Below are 17,694 nucleotides of genomic sequence, written 5' to 3'. Positions count from 1 at the left end.
TCTACACTTTGGGGATTATAACTCTGGGTTATAATGTTATAACGCTGCGGTACAAGACTGCTTATTTTTTAACCGTAGAAACAGCATTGTAACATGATCACCTATTTTTTTAAAGGCATTTTTTTCAGAATGGAGGGAGGGGGAGGGAGCATGTGGCAAGGAGAGGGGGGTGTCCAAATGACCCAAAATGGTGAATGTGGGGAAAAACCCAACTGCATTGGGCAGTTCTGAATTAGACCCATTAAATCCCACTTGGAAAGATGAAATCAGATTTTCTGGGGATTCCTTTGCTGCAGGACAAGTGAGGGGGCAATTCAAAGCAAATTTTAGTGCAGAAATTGATTAAAAAAGTCAATTCTTTAGAAACGCAAATCCAAATGATATAGCTAGTGTGGAAACAGTCTTGGCCGTGCTCCATCCCCACAGCTGTGCCTACGTCAAGATCCCTCCCTTCTGATAGAATTTATTTCTGTAGTGGTTCAGAGAGGCCCTGAATCTCCTAGACCCCCTCCTCAGCCTGGTGACCCACCCCTTTTTGAAGCCCACCCACTATGATGTCACAAATCATCTGACATCACCCAAAGCATCCACTGACATCAACCCTGCAGGGGATTCCAGGGCAGGAGAGGGAACCAGCCTGCCCCTCACATGCCCATCCATGTCAGTGGTGAAGTCCATTGAGCTGGTGGTGCCCAGGGAGGTATATCTGTCTGGGTCAGAGGTGGATGGGCAGGTGGTGCTGAGCCTTCACAGCACATTGATCAATCCTCTGGTGAAGGTGGAGTTGATTGGAAGGGGCTATCTAGAGTGGATGGAAGAAGGCAATGCCAACAGGGACTACAGCCAGGCCTCTAGCTGCGTCAACAGGGAAGATTACGTCCACAAAACAAAAACATTTGATATCCAAGGTGAGGGATCTATTTTGCATGCAGTATTATGGTAATGGGGGTGGAGCAACTCCAGGTGACTCACCCACATATGGCATTGGGCACCACCCCTAAGAACCTGGAACGAAAAGCCATGAGCAGAGCTAGTATGTCTTTGAGTATGCATTGAGTGCCATTCCAGCACTGATCTCAACAAGGCAATAATAGAGATGTAAGCCGTGACTTTTTCGGGTAGTATAACGTTCCAGGAAACCAGACACAGAGATGCCAACTCTTGACCTGGGAAGAATTTGACAGTGGTTTCTGTGGAAGAGAGGATTTGGGAAAGGATGCTTACCTAACATCTATGGTATACTATAGAGTTTGCCTTCTGAACTTCCATTTAGTTCCAGTCTGGTAATCAATTGTAATACTGGGAGAACTCCAGGTTCCCATCCTCCTCCCAAAGGTTGCTCCTACAGTAGAGAGAATGGCTTTCAGATAAACCCGACATTTCTTGGCTGAATTTGATTATAGTAATTCAGGGCTGGTTCTGCACTTACACCTCCTCCCCAGTTGTCGATCCTGCTGAATTCAAATCAATCTGAACCCAGGTCTTCCTCCTTTCTTTATCCTGAATTTTATTTATTTATTTAGATTTCTATACCGCCCATTTCTTTGCAGCACTGGGCGGTTTACACAGAACATTATAACTCACATGAAACATTATGCAGAGTATAACATCAAAACAACTTTCAAAAAACATCAAAAGATTACAAAACCACAATTATAATATAATAACAATTGACAGTAACTTTGGGAGAGTCATGGGCAAGCGTCTGGTGGGACCAGCAGGGGTTCTGAGTCGGTCGGGCTCAAGCAAATGCCTGGTGGAAGAGCTCCCTCTTGCAGGCCCTGTGGAACTGTGGAAGTTCGGGCAGGGCTCTGATCTCCTCAGGGAGCTCGTTCCACCAGGTGGGGGCCAGGACCGAGAAGGCTCTGGCCCTTGTTGAGTTCCGACGCGCTTCTCTGGGGCCAGGGATCCGCAGCCAGTTGGAGGTGGCAGAGCGTAAGACTCTTTTGGGGGTATAGGCAGGAAGGCAGTCTCTCAGATACACTGGGCCCAAACCACGTATGGCCTTAAAGGTGATTACCAGAACCTTAAGCTCAATCCAGAATTCAACTGGGAGCCAGCCAAGTTGTTGGAGTGCTGGCTGGATGTGGGATCTCCATGATGTTTTAGTGAGAATCCTGGCTGCAACATTTTGTACCAGTTATAGTTTCCGGATCAAGGATGAGGGTAGGCCTGCGTAGAGCGAGATGCAGAAGTCCAGCCTAGAGGTGACCATCGCATGGATCACTGTGGCTAGGTGTTCTGGGTCCAGGTAGGGCGCTAGTAGCTTGGCTTGGCGGAGGTGGTAGAATGCCAGCCGCGCTACCTTTGTGACCTGGGCTTCCATTGTAAGGGAAGCATCCAGGATCACGCCCAGGTTCCTGGCGGAGTGCGTTGGTGAGAGCTGCACACCATTCAGGGTGGGCAGACGTGCTTCCTCCCATGGTCCCTTCCTACCCAACCATAGGACCTCCGTCTTTGTAGGGTTGAGCTTCAGGCGACTCTGCTTGATCCATTTTGTCACTGCTTGCAGACATCTGGCTAAGGATTCTGTGGGGGAGTCAGGGCGGTCATCCATCAGGAGGAAGAGCTGGGTGTCATCCTCATATTGGTGGCAACCCAGCCCAAACTTCCGCATCAGCTGAGCCAGAGGGCGCATAGAGATGTTAAATAAGATAGGAGAGAGGACTGCTGCTTGTGGGATTCCACATGTGAGCTGGTATTGGTTAGATACTCTCTCTCCTATCACTACCCTCTGTCCATGGCCCTGGAGGAAGGAATTCAGCCATTTGAGGGCTGTTCCCTGTATTCCGGTGTCGGCAAGGCGGCAAGCTAGGAGCTCATGGTTTACTGTGTCAAACACTGCTGATAGGTCTAATAGTATGAGCAGCGCTGACCTGCCCTGGTCTAGCTGGCGTCAGAGGTCGTCCATCAGGGCGACTAGCGCTGTCTCCACCCCATGTCCAGGCCGACTGTCCAGACTGTGTTCTACACTTAATAGTGTGTCAGCTCTTCCCTTCCCACTTGATTGGGGAAGCTAAGAGGGGCTAGGGGAGTGCTGGTGGCAAACCTCCAGCCATCATTGAAGGAGTACAAGGCTGGAGAGGGTCTTATTTCCTGCCATTTGTCTCCTGACACTACAGCCAAAGCAAGCAGGAGGGGGGGGGAGGAATGGAGCATGAGGATTCTTGTTTATTTTTCTTTTCCTGAGTGAGCGAGGGGGGAAAGAAAATGTGAAAGGCAAATCCCAGCACATAGAAGTGTGGGCTTGGAGCACAGTCACTTTGGAAATGAGGACAAAAATAAGTCTTGCAAGGGAATGGCAGCTGGGAACCAGGCAGTCTTTGAACTGACACCCTGACCAATCAGAAACAGACTACCGCAATATGTCAGCATCAGCGTTGGAGGCACAGGGGAAAGGGAGGAAATTAATCTGGCAAAATGCAGAACATCTGCACTTAATTCTGGGACTTTGGGAGCGGTTTTCTTAAATATAGCAAGTTATATCAGCTCCTGGAAAGGTAGTGTCACCACAGATCAATCTTAGACACTGCATAGGGAAAATTTAAAGTGCTAAATATCAAAATGGAAATTGAATAACTTGTAGATTACTTTTTTAAATTCGGGGTCACCAGGGATAAAAAGCCCAGTGCAGATTCTGCCCAAGTCTCTGTGATGTATATCACAATGTAAAGTTGGACCGTGGGGTCTTTAAGGACAGCAGAGTGAGAAATGGAGATCTGGCCATTCTCGGCCTCAGAATGAATATTTTGTCTCCCGATGCCTTTCTCTGGAATCCTACCATCTGCGTTCTTTCACATATTGTTGATTTCAGTGCAACCTTGGGAGAAATTTCCACAGGATAGAGGGAACCTTATGGGTTCCAGGTCTTGGATTATTCTGATGAGATTGTTAAAAAATATCTCCCATTAAGGAGTTTTAAGGAAAAGAAATTTAGAGTACTTGAGCATTTGGTTAGTGTATAATATTATTAAACTATATGATATGATATGAAGAGAGCTAGTGTCATATAGTGCAGTGGTCCCCAACCTTTTTATCACCGGGGACCACTCAACGCTGGGGACCACTCACGGGGACCACTCAACGCCTTTTACTGAGGCCCGGTGGGGGGGGTAGTTTACTCCTCTACTCTCAACCACTGCCCTAGCGCTCTCTGATCGCTATGGTAATATTTAAACATCCCTTCAAAATAAGATACAGACACGCCACAACAATGAGATGTGTTGCAAAGGGCTGAGGGGGGGGGGCGGGAGAAGGTGTCCTTCGGGGCCCACCTCCAATTAGTCGAGGGACCACATGTGGTCTGCGGCCCACAGGTTGGGGATCGCTAATATAGTGTTTAGAGTGTTGGATGAGTTCAGGAGACACAAATTTGAATCTGGCCCCTGCCCGGGAAGCTTGCTGAGCAACCTTGAGCTATTCACACATTCTCAGCCTAACCTACCCCACAGGGTGGTTGTGAGGATAAAAGGGAGGAAAATTATTTAAGCTGTGTTGGATCCCCATTGGAGAGAAAAGACAAGACACAAATGAAGTAAAATACTTGTTTATGTTTTAAATTTATAATTAGATTTCTACCACGTGACTCCCAGACAAGCTGGCTTGTGGTAGCTCACAACATAGTAAAAGCACAAAAAACCCATAAATAAAATATAAAATAGATAAAGCAGCAAAAACAAGAAAGAATGCAATCACACAATCCCTCCTTAGGCCTAAGTTCCTTGACTCATCTGTTCCCATCTATGTCAGTCGAGTATGATGTGTAAATCTGGGGGTAATGGTAGGCCCCCTCCTGGGATGGTCGAGCCTTCGGGGGGAGGCTGGGTATAAATATAAATATAAATATAAATATAAATATAAATATAAATATAAATATAAATATAAATATAAATATAAATATAAATATAAATATAAATATAAATATTATAATAATAATAATAATAATAATAATAATAATAATAATAATAATAATAATAATAATAATAATAATAATATACAAGGACCGGGAAGCACCCACTCTTATCATTCAGTATTCAGCCCAGCCTCAACCAAAAACCTGGTGGAAGAACTCCATCTTGCAGACCTTGCAGAAGCCAGGGAGCTCCGACAGGGCCCTCAGTTCTTCCAGGAACCCATTCCACTAGGTAGGAGACAAGACTGAAAAGGCATGGCCAGGCATGCTTCCTGGTGGCCCAGGACCTTCAACGGATTCATGCCCAAAGAGTGAAGTTCCCTGCAGGGGGCATAAGCAGACAAGTGGTCCTGCAGATAGGTAGGTAGGACCCAGACCGCATATAGCCCTACAGGTCAAAAATAGTACCTTGAACTTTAAATTATGCCTTTTTCCAACAATGTTCTGTTTTTTGGAACCGAGTGCCTGACTTTTCCTGGAGAAGACCCCAGATTTCATTTCCAGTTCAAAGTGTCTGGGGCATAACAGCTGAAGCAGAATGACTAAGGCAATGAGATTCATATCAAGAAGTCCTAGGTTCACATCCCTTCCCTGCAAAGTGTGCTCAAGACGGCCTTGTAAACCTCACCAGACTGGGCTCTCACACTGTTTATGTTATGCATTATGTCATGCCTTGTGTATCCGGAGGCTTCCGAAATGATGATGATGATTAAGATTAACGAAGATCCTTAAAGTTGTATTCATCATTCCGGTGCCATGAAAGATGGAGCTATTCTGCCGGGATTATGGTCGAGGCCAAATATAACATCCATCATAGTAGCCTCACTGCTAGGGGAGGAAGGAGAGGAGATGGAAGATCTGTTCCTGCCAAATCTCCCTTTTTTGGGAATTAGTCGAAGGCATAACTGGCAAAAATTGGAATGTTTTAATGTTTACACCTTGTATGTGTTTTTAAGGTTGTAACCCATCCTGAGCATTATTATTATTATCATCATCATCACCATCATTATCAGTATTTAATTTATTACCTGCCACTCCCGAGAGGCTCGTGGCAGGTTACAGAAGTCCTGCTCAAACCCCATTAAAACCCATTAAAATGGACAATGAACAACACAATAACAGCATAGTAACAACAACATGGCGGAACCCCCCAACCCCTCCCCCATCCTACTTCAAGAGGGAGGAGGGAGGAGAGACAAGATCACGGATCTAACATCAGGGGGACCCCAATTGATCTTCCTTCACTGCCCCAGCCTCAACCATAGACCTGGCGGAAGAGCTCCGTTTTACAATGATGATGGTGATCATCATCATGTGGCCCCACAAGACGGCATTGTTTTGGCTGCAAATGACAAGTCCAGCTAATCCTTTGAAAATCACAGTTGCCATTATTACTTTTAATATGCATTAAATGAGCCTCTTGTGGCGCAGAGTGGTAAGGCAGCAACATGCTGTCTGTAGCTGTCTGCCCATGAGGCTGGGAGTTCAATCCCAGCAGCCGGCTCAAGGTTGACTCAGCCTTCCATCCTTCCGAGGTTGGTAAAATGAGTACCCAGCTTGCTGGGGGGTAAGCGGTAATGACTGGGGAAGGCACTGGCAAACCACCCCGTATTGAGTCTGCCATGAAAACACTAGAGGGCGTCACCCCAAGGGTCAGACATGACTTGGTTCTTGCACAGGGGATACCTTTACCCCTTCTCCATTCCTGCTCTGACTAGGACTCCCTCATCTCGTGTCCAGGAGCGCCTTGTTCCCAGGGCAGCCCATACAATTCCGCGGCAACGAGGTTCCTGCCCGCTGCCTGCAGCGACAAGGGTGAAAAGAAACAGAGGCCAGCTTGCTCCCCTGCCCTTCTCGTCCATTTGCCCAATCAGAGGAGCCATAACAGTCACCAGTTAAGCCTGCCCCTCCGGCGCCATCCAATGATGGGTCCTCTAGTACAGTGGTTTGCAACCTTTATTAGGCTGTGGACCAGTGGGGGCGAGGGCGATCCAGCTGCCACACATTTACGGCAGCCCATGCGCAAACACGCATGCGCGGACTTGCCACACATGCCTGTTTGCGCCATGTATGGCTGCAAACATGCATGCGCTGACTTGCCACGCATGCGCGTTTGCGCTGACGGCCACACTTCCCATTCCCCCCCTCCCACAAAAAGAAGCTTGCTGGGCCGCAAGCTTGCAGTCTGCGAAGTTTCTCACTGTGGGGGGGGGGCGGGGAGAGCGAGCCGCGGCCCGGTACGGGGCCCTTTGCGGCCAAGCCGCGGCCCAGTGGTTGGGGACTACCGCTCTAGTAGACTACCCCCCCCCCCGGCCTCAGTAAAATTGTCAAACGTTGACCGGTCCCTGGTGATAAAAAAGTTGGGGACCACTGCTCTACAGTGTGAAAGTGTAGAAATATCTGTGCATTTATGGGATGGCCATTCTGTGGAGTTTCCTACTCTCTTAGCTTTCCACAAAGGAAGCAACACTGAATGATTCCAGAGGGCTTTTCTGTCCAGGTAATGGAGCTGCTCTGCACAAAATTAGTTGCAAACCTACTTGGATAAGTGTCTAGGGACCGTGGGCTACAATATTGTGTACAACTTATTGCAAGTGGGATCTTTGATGTCCTTTTTGCACCTCTTAATGGCTTGTGTATGGACCCCTGGCTCTATTCCCGTTCCTTCCAGAATTCTACCATCCTCATGAACTGGGTTACTGATCTTGTTGATAGTCCTGTCTCTCTCACTGCAATCTGCTTTGACCCCCTGTGGGAAAGGCAAGCCATGGATGCAAGTGGGTAAAGTGTCATTAAGTCCCAGCGGATTTGTGGTGGCCCCGGTCAGCATTTCCAAGGCAAGCAGTGGTCAGCCTCTGTGCAGCAGCTCCCCTCCAAGAGTCAACCAGGGCTGAGAGTGGACAAAATGGGGCTTTCCTGGGCCAGGCAGGCCAAGGGAAGGAATCAACGCAGACAGTTTGCCATGGCAGAACAACCCAGGACTTGTATGGTGGTCTCTCTACTGACAAGGCACTAACTAGGGCCAACCCTACTTAGCATCCAAGAGCTGGCAAAATATGGCTAGCCTGGGCTGTCCAGATCAGGGTGAAATTGGAATAATATTTCCTAATAAGCAGTATGAGAGCCAGCGTGGTGTAGTCGTTAAGAGCGGCGGCGACTAATCTGGCAAGCCAGGTTTGATTCCCCCCTCCTCCTCCACATGCAGGCAGCTGGGTGACCTTGGGCCAGTAACAGTCCTGATAGTGCTGTTCTCACAGAGCAGGCCTGTCGACACTCTCTCAGCCCCACCTACTTCCCAGGGTGCCTGTTGTGGGGAGAGGAAGGCAAGGCGATTGTAAACCGCTTTGAGACTCCTTCTGGTAGAGAAAAGCAGAGTATAAAAAACAACTTGTCTTCTTTTTTCTAATCTTATTCTGTAATAATTCATTTCCATTCTATTGGGAGGGGGTCACTTTTATTCTGCCCATGCCCACTGATTTCTGCCCCACCAGGCCCCGCCGCACCTCTAAGGCTCAACCTCTGTCTCTGCCCCCCCACCTGGGAATGCTGAAAAACACAAAGTGGCACCAGGAAGCTTCCGCCAGGGCTCTAGAAGCAGACTAAGGGGAGTCTCCTTCTGGCCCACAGGGAACTGGCTGGACCCTGGCATCCACACATTCAGCTTCAACTTCATCCTGCCTCCTAGTATCCCCTCAACCTTCACCAGTCGATTTGGGCGCATCTGCTACTTCCTGCAAGCCATCTGTGCCACGCGTGAGCTCATCCTAGCCAAGCAGAAGAAATACCTGCTAGTCCAAGGGACTTCTGTCTACAGCCAAGACACCATCGAATCCGAAGTAAGTCTTGGGTCGCCTGTGGGTCTCCTGCCATTGCAGCTCCTCGCCAGGCGAGAAAGAAAATAGTTGCTATGGAAGGAGGACCCGATCCCACTCCTCCCCAAACCCCACCCTCCTCAGGATCCTGCAGTGCTAGAGTGGGGTTACATTACTGTAGGTTAAGAACAGGGAACACCCTAAAGTTAAGGTGACCAGATTGTCCCACTTTTGGAGGGACATCTGGGGGTACCTGGCAAATTGTACTTACGTTGAAATTAAAACATGTATATTACAATACTATTTTTGCATTCTATGCGTTCTTTTTGTTACTCCATATAGACCAAATTTTTAATCAAGAACCCCCGTGGTCAATGGTCAATGCTTTACCAATGTTAAAATCTGGTCACCTTACCTAAAGTAGAAGAGTATAAAGATCTCGCCTGGCTCTCCCCCTGCAAGTTTTCTGCTTGTGGAGGTTAGGCTATTGCCTCTGGATTCTTCTCCTTCACTCTGCTACTTGGGTAAATCCAGCAGTATATTTGAGGAGCAGACCTGGGCCCATTCTAACACCCTACTCTAACATCTTATACCAGCGGTTCACAGCCGCCATTGCACCGCGCCCCCAACTATGGTGGTGAGCAGATGGCATGCGGGCGTGTGTGTGTGGGCACGCGCACAGATGCACAACAATCTGGAGGCGGTGTAGATGTGGCCAGTGCCATGGCTATACTGCCACCAGCCACCACCGCCTGCTGCCGCCATGACCACGAACCTGGCAATCCCGCAGAAGGGGCCAGGTGACCCAAATTGGGGTTGGGACCCCAAGGTTGAAAACCACTGCCTCATACCAATTTATACCTATAAAACATATACCAATGTTCACATACTGACACTTGTTGACACTATTCAACTTTACATTCTTACAGCATAAATGTTCCCAAGCCTCTACTGAGATGATCATATTGAAATTTTGCATCCATTTTATCATGAACAATTCCACTTGGTCTGTCTCAGTTTCAAGTTTAAGCAGATATTTATTTATTATATTTATATACCGCCCTTCCCAGGGGCCCTACCTAAGAGATGAAGCATATCTTGTAAAACTATCTTTTCAAATTCTGTTTGATCTCTCAGAATTCCTGGAAATTCTTTTAATTCTTCTTTTAATTTGGAAGTCCATTGCATGTGGGTAAACCAGTCTATCCTTTCGCCTACTTGTAATTATTGATGCCAATTTTTAATGCCAATTGATGCCAATTGATGCCAATCAGCATTAACCAAGTCTTGTATACAGATTCAATGTTTTTGTATCTTTCTGTCACTTCAGAAATTATTTTGAATAACGAATTTCTAGGGCTAATCCTTACCCTGTATTTCTTCCATATCTTCAAGAAGCTGCTTGTCTATGTGTGATGCAATCCAAGGTCTTTTTTAAACGTCAGTCCATAATAAGTTGCCTGGGTCAAGTTGAATTTTTCAAGTTTCAAGTTTCTCTTCATTGTATCTTTTATCGAGTCTGTTATCCAGGTTAGACCTGCTGCATGATAGTAGACTTTCAGACTGGGCAAACATAGTCCTCTTTTTTTGCCATCTTGTAACACCTTAGATACAGTTACCAGTCTCTTTTTCTTCCAAACATTAATATAACTGCCATTTTTTTTTAGGTCTGTATCCTTCAATTCAATTGGCAGTGTTTGAAAAAATAAATTTAATCTCAGCAAAACATTAATTTTTACGGTTGCCATTCTAGCAGACTAGGGAAAGTTTAGTTTTGACCATCCTTGCAAGTCCTTAACAATTTTTTGCCATGTCACCTCATAATTATTTTGAAACATGTTCTTTAAATCTTTATATATACTCCAAGATATTTAACCTTGTTTGGATTAACTTCACAGTTTGTAAGGTGTATAATCTCATTCTTCAATTTTTCAGATTCACCTTGTAATAAGATTTACATCACTGTTGCCTTAAGGGTAATTGTTTTACAGGGAAAGTTCTTATCTATATATAATCAGAACAAGATATTTGTTATGATTGTTTTCACATGATCAAAAGGAATTATATCACTCTGGGAAATCAAGTTCCTAGCACAGTCTAAATAACAGCTCTACCATTTGCTTAGAGTAAAAAACTGAAACTTTTGACAAAACACCTAGAGTAAATTTTCCTTTATACTTAAACTAATTTAAACTAACAATAAATGAGAACAAACTTGTAGACCAGTGGCACCTTTAAGACCAACAAAGTTTTATTCAAGATATAAGCTTTCGCCTGCAAGCACACTTCCTGATATTACATGTGTGCTTGCACACCTTGAACACAGCATTTTATACCTTGAAAACTTGATCTTAAAGGTGCCACTGGATTTGAACTTTGTTCGGCTGCTTCAGACCAACACAGCTACCCACCTGAACCTCGGACCAGCCACGCCCACTCTCTGCTCACTTAGCCCTTAGTGCTTTATTAACAGCGAGCCTGCTGTTACAGATGTTATGTTATGTTATATTTGTTGCAATGTTCTATGAAAATGGTAGAAGGGCTGCATAAATGAATGAATGAACAAACAAACAAACAAACAATCTACCCTCAGTGTTTTTAAGAGGTTTTTTTAAAGTATGTAATTATATTATGTTTTATTATTTGTTACCTGCTTTGTGCCAACTGGGAAGGGGGGGATAAAAATTAAATTTTGTTGTTGTTGTTATGTGTGCATGCACACAAAAACTTTGTTAGTCTTAAAGGGGCTCCTGGACTCAAAAGGGGCTCCTGGACTTTAGCCCAGCACAGCAACTCACTTGAAACGATTTCCAAAGGGCAGGTTTTTGTTTAATGCCAAGTATTGAAATTTGAAATTATCTTCCAAGACGCTGACATTGTTGTGACTTATCCAAATAGCTAATACTTTGGGCCATTCCGCACAATGGGCAATGTTGCTAAATCTACGTGCTATTGAAAAGCGCTGCAATCAAAAGCGGCAGGTCTCGGTAACGCACACAGCCATTTCTATTGAAAAAAAGGCTCTCCCACTAGCACTGTTCTCATTACGCACAAGTTTCCGGTGTTGTTGAAATCGCAACAAAGGAGGTGATATTTTTCCATGCTTCCTCCCGCCCCTGGCTGTCAATCAAACAGAACAGCCAATGAACTGTTGTGTTCGTGCTTCCCTTTAAAAACTGTTTTTTAAAAACCCGAAAACAGCTTTAGCAACGCATATTTGTTCATTCGATGTATCAGAAAGACCTTTTTCACTGGTGTAGGAGCTGGCGCTTAATCGTTTACATGGTCTTAAAGTTTAAAAAAATCCTCCCCCCTATGCAATTTCTGGCCGAAATTACAGGCAGTGTTGAACAGGGGGCTGTATTGTGCTTGGAAACTATACAGACAATTGCTTGTGGAGGGATTTCAGCCAAAGAAGCATCGCTTATTCGTTGCTTTTGCCGGTTTAAGGGGGGGAAATGTCCATCGCGATGCCAGAAGCTTGGGCGCGAGAGCTAGGGAGGGACATGCTTGGTACTGCTATATTGAGAACGCACATGTCTTTTTCGGATGTGTTGCAGGTTGTTCTCAAGAGTCTAGTGTTTTTTAAAAGGGGGAATCCACTTTTGTGGATCCCCGAAAAGCGCTACAATGAAGCAATTTTTGCTTCAGGAGTGTTGCAGATTGTGTTCAGGAGTGTTGCAGATTGTGTACGACGCCATGCATAATGTTAAAAAATAGCGTTACACAATGGCAACACTTCAGCAACATTAACGCTGTGCGGAATGGCCCTTTAAATAATGTTTTTTGTATCTTCCTTATCCAATGTGATAAATACATTTCTTATTGAAAGATAGAACTGATTTTCAACATTTATCTCAGGGGGATCCCAAACCTTTCTGAGATTATAGGCACCTCCTGACATTGTGTGCACAGCCACAAAATGGCTGCCATAGCATGGCTGCGGTAGGAGTTGGAGTCAGCTACAAAATAGTAGCCTCAGCTTACCTTTAGTCATGCATTGAAGATCCATGTGCTGCGGGGGCAGCTGCTGCCAAAGCAACCTTTTTGGAAAATGTGCACAGCCAATCAGAAGCCCTGCTGGGCAAAAGTCCTGCCTGGCCCTGCTCACTTTCTAAAAACCCTTGGTGGGTGCCAGAGGCACAATGTGTCAGCAGGTGAATTGGTACCCACAGGGACCATGTTGTAGATGCCTAACTTAGCATATATCCTGACAATAATGAAAAAGACTTTTCTTGGATTGTGTCCACCCACGCAGGAGATGCATTATGATTGTGGCTGATGCAGAAACACAAGCTGTGGGATCAAAAGAGGATTATTAAAACTTGCTTGTTCGGGGCCTAAGAGCATTTGTTGCACAGTTGTTCCCAGGCTATGGGGACTTGGGGACAACCCGTGGTCCAGGCTGGATGGACCAGTGGCAAGATGGAAGTCCTTCTGACTCTTAAAGCCTCACCCTGTGACATCTCTCTCTCCCCCTCCCACCTCATTCCAGTACCCGTTGGTGGTAGAAGTAGAAAAACAACTGACTCATAGCTGCTGCTTCAGGAGTGCTCCCATCACCGTACGCATCTCTCTATGCAAGAACATCTTCAGGCCGGGGGACAATGTTTCCTTCACCACCGAGATCACCAACCAGACGGGCAAGTCAATCAAGAAAGTGGTCTTCATCCTCCACTCAATCGTCCTGTACAAGGGCTTCAACTTGAGAGCCGAGCGGCGCACCTTGGAAGAGCGTAGCGACCTGTTGCGCTTGGAGTCGCACCTTGAGGCGGGGTCCTGCGTGGACACCAAGATCCACAGCACCCTCCTGCTGCCCAAGGTCATGCTGGTCACCAGCAATCGCAAGTCCAACGACATCATGGACGTCGGGTACGACCTGACAGGGACAATCTACTTCCCCTGCATGAGTTCTGTGGAGGCTCGGATCCCCATCGTTATACGGAACGAAGCTGCAGACCCCAAGGGGTAGGACAGAGAGCAGCTCTTCCCCAACCCAATCCTTTTCTCCAGAGATGTTCATAGTTTTTTTCCAATGAATCTTGTAAATATAGAACTATGTCCTTGTGTGTGTGAGAGTCCAGCTCCATTCAATGTTACTGCTAAGGACACTGGCAACTTTTTCTCCTCCAGGTCCATCTTGGCTATCCAAGGATCTCCACCCATACACCTGGTATCCCCCAACCCCATGCCACCAGAAACAACAACAAAGCCCCTTACACAATATATCTCTGCCTGCAAATCCCTCCTCCAAATCTATCTTTTCCAAGAAGCCTTTTGGCTCAAACCCTTCATTCAACCCTTTCATTCAACCCCCCCCCACACACACACACTCAATCATGGCATTTAAAAAGGTAAATCTGGAACAGTATTGTGACATCCAGCTTGGAGTTATCTACCACTGCAATATGCTTATGCAATTCTCTTGAGTGTACACAAACATTGTGAGTCATATGCTATGACATGGAGAAAGGGGGAAATCCTCAGAACTGGGAATTTGACAGCTCTGTTGGAAAAAAAAAATCCTGTTGGGAACCATGCTCTGGTTACCACTTTTGTTGTCCTCTCAGAGAAACCACATGTTGTGGTGGAGGGGGGAAATATACAAAAAGACAATTGCCCCTCTCCAGCTACAAAGGTTCAACTCTTTGGCACACTTTAAGAGAGCGCAGAATAATCTTTACCTTAGAGTCCTGAAGGCAGCTTCAATGAGACAAAGGAACATTGGATAGAGGCAAAAATAATCAAGTTTACTTGCTCGTATGTACATAAACATATATAATGCGTTCTGATCTGGCCCTCTTGCCAGATCAGGGCCACAAAAGCTTAGTGAGTTACAAAATAGTACAGTTCTTAGATGCTGCTAGAACAAATGCTGTTATTTTATTTTTGTTTGGGTTTTTATTGGGGTTTTATACGTGGTAACTTAAGAGCCTCTTGTGGTGCAGAGTGGTAAGGCAGCAGACATGCAGTCTGAAAGCTTTGACCATGAGGCTGGGAGTTCAATCCCAGCAGCCGGCTCAGGGTCGACTCAGCCTTCCATCCTTCCGAGGTCGGTAAAATGAGTACCCAGCTTGCTGGGGGGTGAAACGGTAATGACTGGGGAAGGCACTGGCAAACCACCCCGTATTGAGTCTGCCATGAAAACGCTGGAGGGCGTCACCCCAAGGGTCAGACATGACCTGGTGCTTGCACAGGGGATACCTTTACCTTTTTATGTTGTAACTTGCCTTGAGCCTATGGGGGAGGAGGCGAGTAATACATCTAAATCTAAATAATAATAATAATAATAATAATAATAACAACACCAACAACAACAACAATAATAATAATAATACCATTGCAATGCAATGTAACTGCAATGGAGACAAGAAGACAGAAGCAAAGCAACCTGTGTGCATGCATGACTGAGCATAAAGGCTCAGCTTCTAGTGTGCAGAGGAAGTGGGCGGTCCCACCTGGAACAAAGGCCTCTGAGTTGCTCAGAGGTGAAACTGGTATAAACTGGTTTCTTGGTAGAGTCTGCAATTCCTGAACTGCAGCCAGGTGTCTCTCCTGAGCGTATGACCAGGATCTTGCAGTGTAGATCAATCAGCCCTTCGGGGTAGGTCTGAACCCAAAGAACTGGAATGGAACTGGTCTCCTTCCTTAGTTCTTCTTGTTACCTTTTGCTGTCTCTGTTATATCCTCTGGCCAGGGATCTGCCCTCTTCTAAGCAGCACAGAGCCATGAATGTTAGAAGGACTGCATAAGGAATGGAAATAAATGCTTATAATCATGGCCACCAAGCGTGCCTTGTTTGCTCTCTCTTCAGCCTCATCTAGAATCCTGGCCAGTCTGGCCTTGGAAAAAAATTGGCTTCCCAACTCCAAAGTTTCTTTCCTCATTTGGTTGCTTTCCCCAACGCGACATTCTGAGCTTGCTTTGGGGCAGGGCCCTTCCGTTTTTGGCTTTGGCTACTCCGTGGGAGCCCTGGCACGGCTACACAAGGGAGATGAACATTGATCCAATGATTGCAGTGATGCTTGCCATAATATTCTTATGCAAGAATGGATGCCTGCGACATAAATGGATGCCTATGACATGGGGAGATTTTTATAAGCACCCTAGCATTAGGCACAGAAGGTGAGCTCACGCCTTGAATAAATCTTTGTTGGTCTTAAAGGTGCCACTGGATTTTGTTTTGTTGTGCAGCTTCAGACCAACATGGCTACCCACTTGAATCTAAGTCTCTTTCTGATATTACAGCTGTATTACACACTATTGAGATACGTTCCCCTGGAAAAAATTACTGCTTTGCAGGGTGGATTCTACGGTGGCATATTCTGGTCAGGTCCCTCTAAATGTCCTCCCCATCCCAGACTCCAACCTTTCCAGGCTCCCCTCCCCCCAAAATCCTGGGCTTGAAACTCTTGTTTCAACTGTTTGTTCATCTTCAAGGTGTCCCTGGACTCAAACTTTGTTCTGCTGCTTCAGACCAACAAGTCAGCCCACCTGAATCTGTGCGTGAACATGGCCTTCCCCTGCTGGTAACCGGGAGGGATGGCACATCCCCTCTCACCTAGTTCCAGGTAGCAGGTGGAATGGCAGGTTATGTTCTTGAGGGTTGCAACAGGCGCTCTGTGATTGGAGAACTTCTTGGCTAAGATCCCTCCCATCACATGTTTTGACAGTTCCCTGTATTAAAAGGCATGCAAAGTAATATTTGCACCGAAGTTTCTTCAGGAGCCCAAGGGAAGATTGCAAGGAGACAGAGAGCAGAAGAGGAAAGATGAGTGAAGGTAAGTCTAGCAGAACTTGTCTTGGGGCATGGCAGCAATGGCTGTGTTTTGATTGCTCCAAAGTGCGGCTGGGTCTACACAAGGGCTGCGGTGCTGTATCAATACAGGCAGCACATCGAAATTGCAATATGTCATAGTCTCACTGCATACTGCATTGGTCAGAGCACACCCGGAGTTCTGTGTGCAGTTCTGGAGTGGACCTTTAAAAATTGGAGAGGGTGCAGAGGAGAACGACAAGGATGATCTCGGGCCTGGGGACCAAACTCTGCAAGAAAAGGCTGAGGGACTGGGAATGTTCAGCCTGGAGAAGAAGACTGCTCTCTTTAAAAATTTGAAATGTTGTCACTTAGAGGAGGACAGGAAGTGAATCCCATTGGCAGCACAGGATAGGACCGGCAGTAATTGGTTTGAACCAGTGGTCCCCAACCTTTATATCACCGGGGACCACTCAACGCCAGGGACCACTCACCGGGGACCACTCAACACCTTTTACTGAGGCCCGGTGGGGGGGGTAGTTTACTCCTCTACTCTCAACCACTGCCCTAACGCTCTCTGATCGCTCTGGTAATGTTTAAACATCCCTTCAAAATAAGATACAGACACGCCACAACAATGAACATAAGGAACATTTTATTTTCATGGAAATTTTAACTCATGACAATGACAAATCAATGGGAACCCTGAGCTTGTTTCTCTGCAACGAGATAGTCCCATCTGGGAGTGATGGGAGACAATGACACCCAAAGTGTGTTGTAAAGGGCTGGGGGGGGGGGATGAAGTAAAGGGCCGGGGGGGGGGAGGCGTCCGCGGCCCGCCTCCAATTAGTCGAAGGACCACATGTGGTCCGCAGCCCACAGGTTGGGGATCGCTGGTTTAAACTACGTGTAGAACAGAACCAGCTAGATATCAGGAACAATTTTTTCTTAGCAAGTAGCTCATCAGTGGATTTGGCTGCTTAAGGAAATGGGGAGCTCCCCTCACTGGCAGTCTTCAAGCAGTGGCTGGACAGATCCTTATCCTGGAGGCTTTAGGCAGATCCTTCCTTGAGCAGGGGGTGGGACTAGATGGCCTTTTTGGGTTCTTCCCTCTCTAGGATTCTATGAGTCTAGTTCAGCAGTGGATTTGGCTGCCTCAGGAGGTGGTGAGCTCCCCCTCACTGGTGGTCTTCAAGCAGCGGCTGGACAGATCC

At 46.4% G+C, this 17,694-nt stretch overlaps 2 protein-coding genes and 1 long non-coding RNA gene across 3 annotated transcripts in view; 2 read left to right on the top strand and 1 right to left on the bottom strand.

Moving 5' to 3' along the window:
- Positions 1–598: 598 nt before the first annotated feature.
- Positions 599–13,793, top strand: ARRDC5 (arrestin domain containing 5). Its single transcript, XM_077332092.1, has 3 exons — positions 599–908; positions 8,540–8,748; positions 13,220–13,793. Exons 1-3 carry the CDS (start codon positions 659–661, stop codon positions 13,694–13,696), a joined length of 936 nt encoding a protein of 311 aa, XP_077188207.1. The 5' UTR covers positions 599–658; the 3' UTR covers positions 13,697–13,793.
- LOC143835023 (uncharacterized) overlaps positions 4,645–17,694 on the bottom strand; it is a 40,130-nt gene continuing 27,080 nt past the window's right edge. Inside the window, exons 2-3 of the long non-coding RNA XR_013229968.1 lie at positions 10,095–10,264; positions 4,645–4,820 (exon numbers count right to left, since the gene is read on the bottom strand). This is a non-coding gene — a long non-coding RNA (uncharacterized LOC143835023). The remainder of the gene's footprint in view (positions 4,821–10,094; positions 10,265–17,694) is intronic.
- Positions 16,459–17,694, top strand: part of LOC143835021 (uncharacterized) — a 37,601-nt gene continuing 36,365 nt past the window's right edge. The window contains exon 1 of the mRNA XM_077332090.1: positions 16,459–16,505. Coding sequence (XP_077188205.1) covers positions 16,496–16,505 — 10 coding nt within the window. The 5' untranslated portion in view covers positions 16,459–16,495. The remainder of the gene's footprint in view (positions 16,506–17,694) is intronic.

Source organism: Paroedura picta, chromosome 4 (genome assembly GCF_049243985.1).
Source record: "Paroedura picta isolate Pp20150507F chromosome 4, Ppicta_v3.0, whole genome shotgun sequence".
NCBI classification, from domain to species: domain Eukaryota; kingdom Metazoa; phylum Chordata; class Lepidosauria; order Squamata; family Gekkonidae; genus Paroedura; species Paroedura picta.
The sequence above is the reverse complement of the archived record's forward strand: the minus strand, read 5'-3'. Positions and strand labels throughout refer to the sequence as shown.

Bases quoted from the DNA above. Each gene is read 5' to 3' on its own strand.
- ARRDC5 (XM_077332092.1), top strand. From the start codon at position 659: ATGTCAGTGGTGAAGTCCATTGAGCTGGTGGTGCCCAGGGAGGTATAT. The intron at 909-8,539 runs GTGAGGGATCTA...TCTGGCCCACAG, and splicing joins AAAAACATTTGATATCCAAG to GGAACTGGCTGGACCCTGGC. The intron at 8,749-13,219 runs GTAAGTCTTGGG...ACCTCATTCCAG, and splicing joins AAGACACCATCGAATCCGAA to TACCCGTTGGTGGTAGAAGT.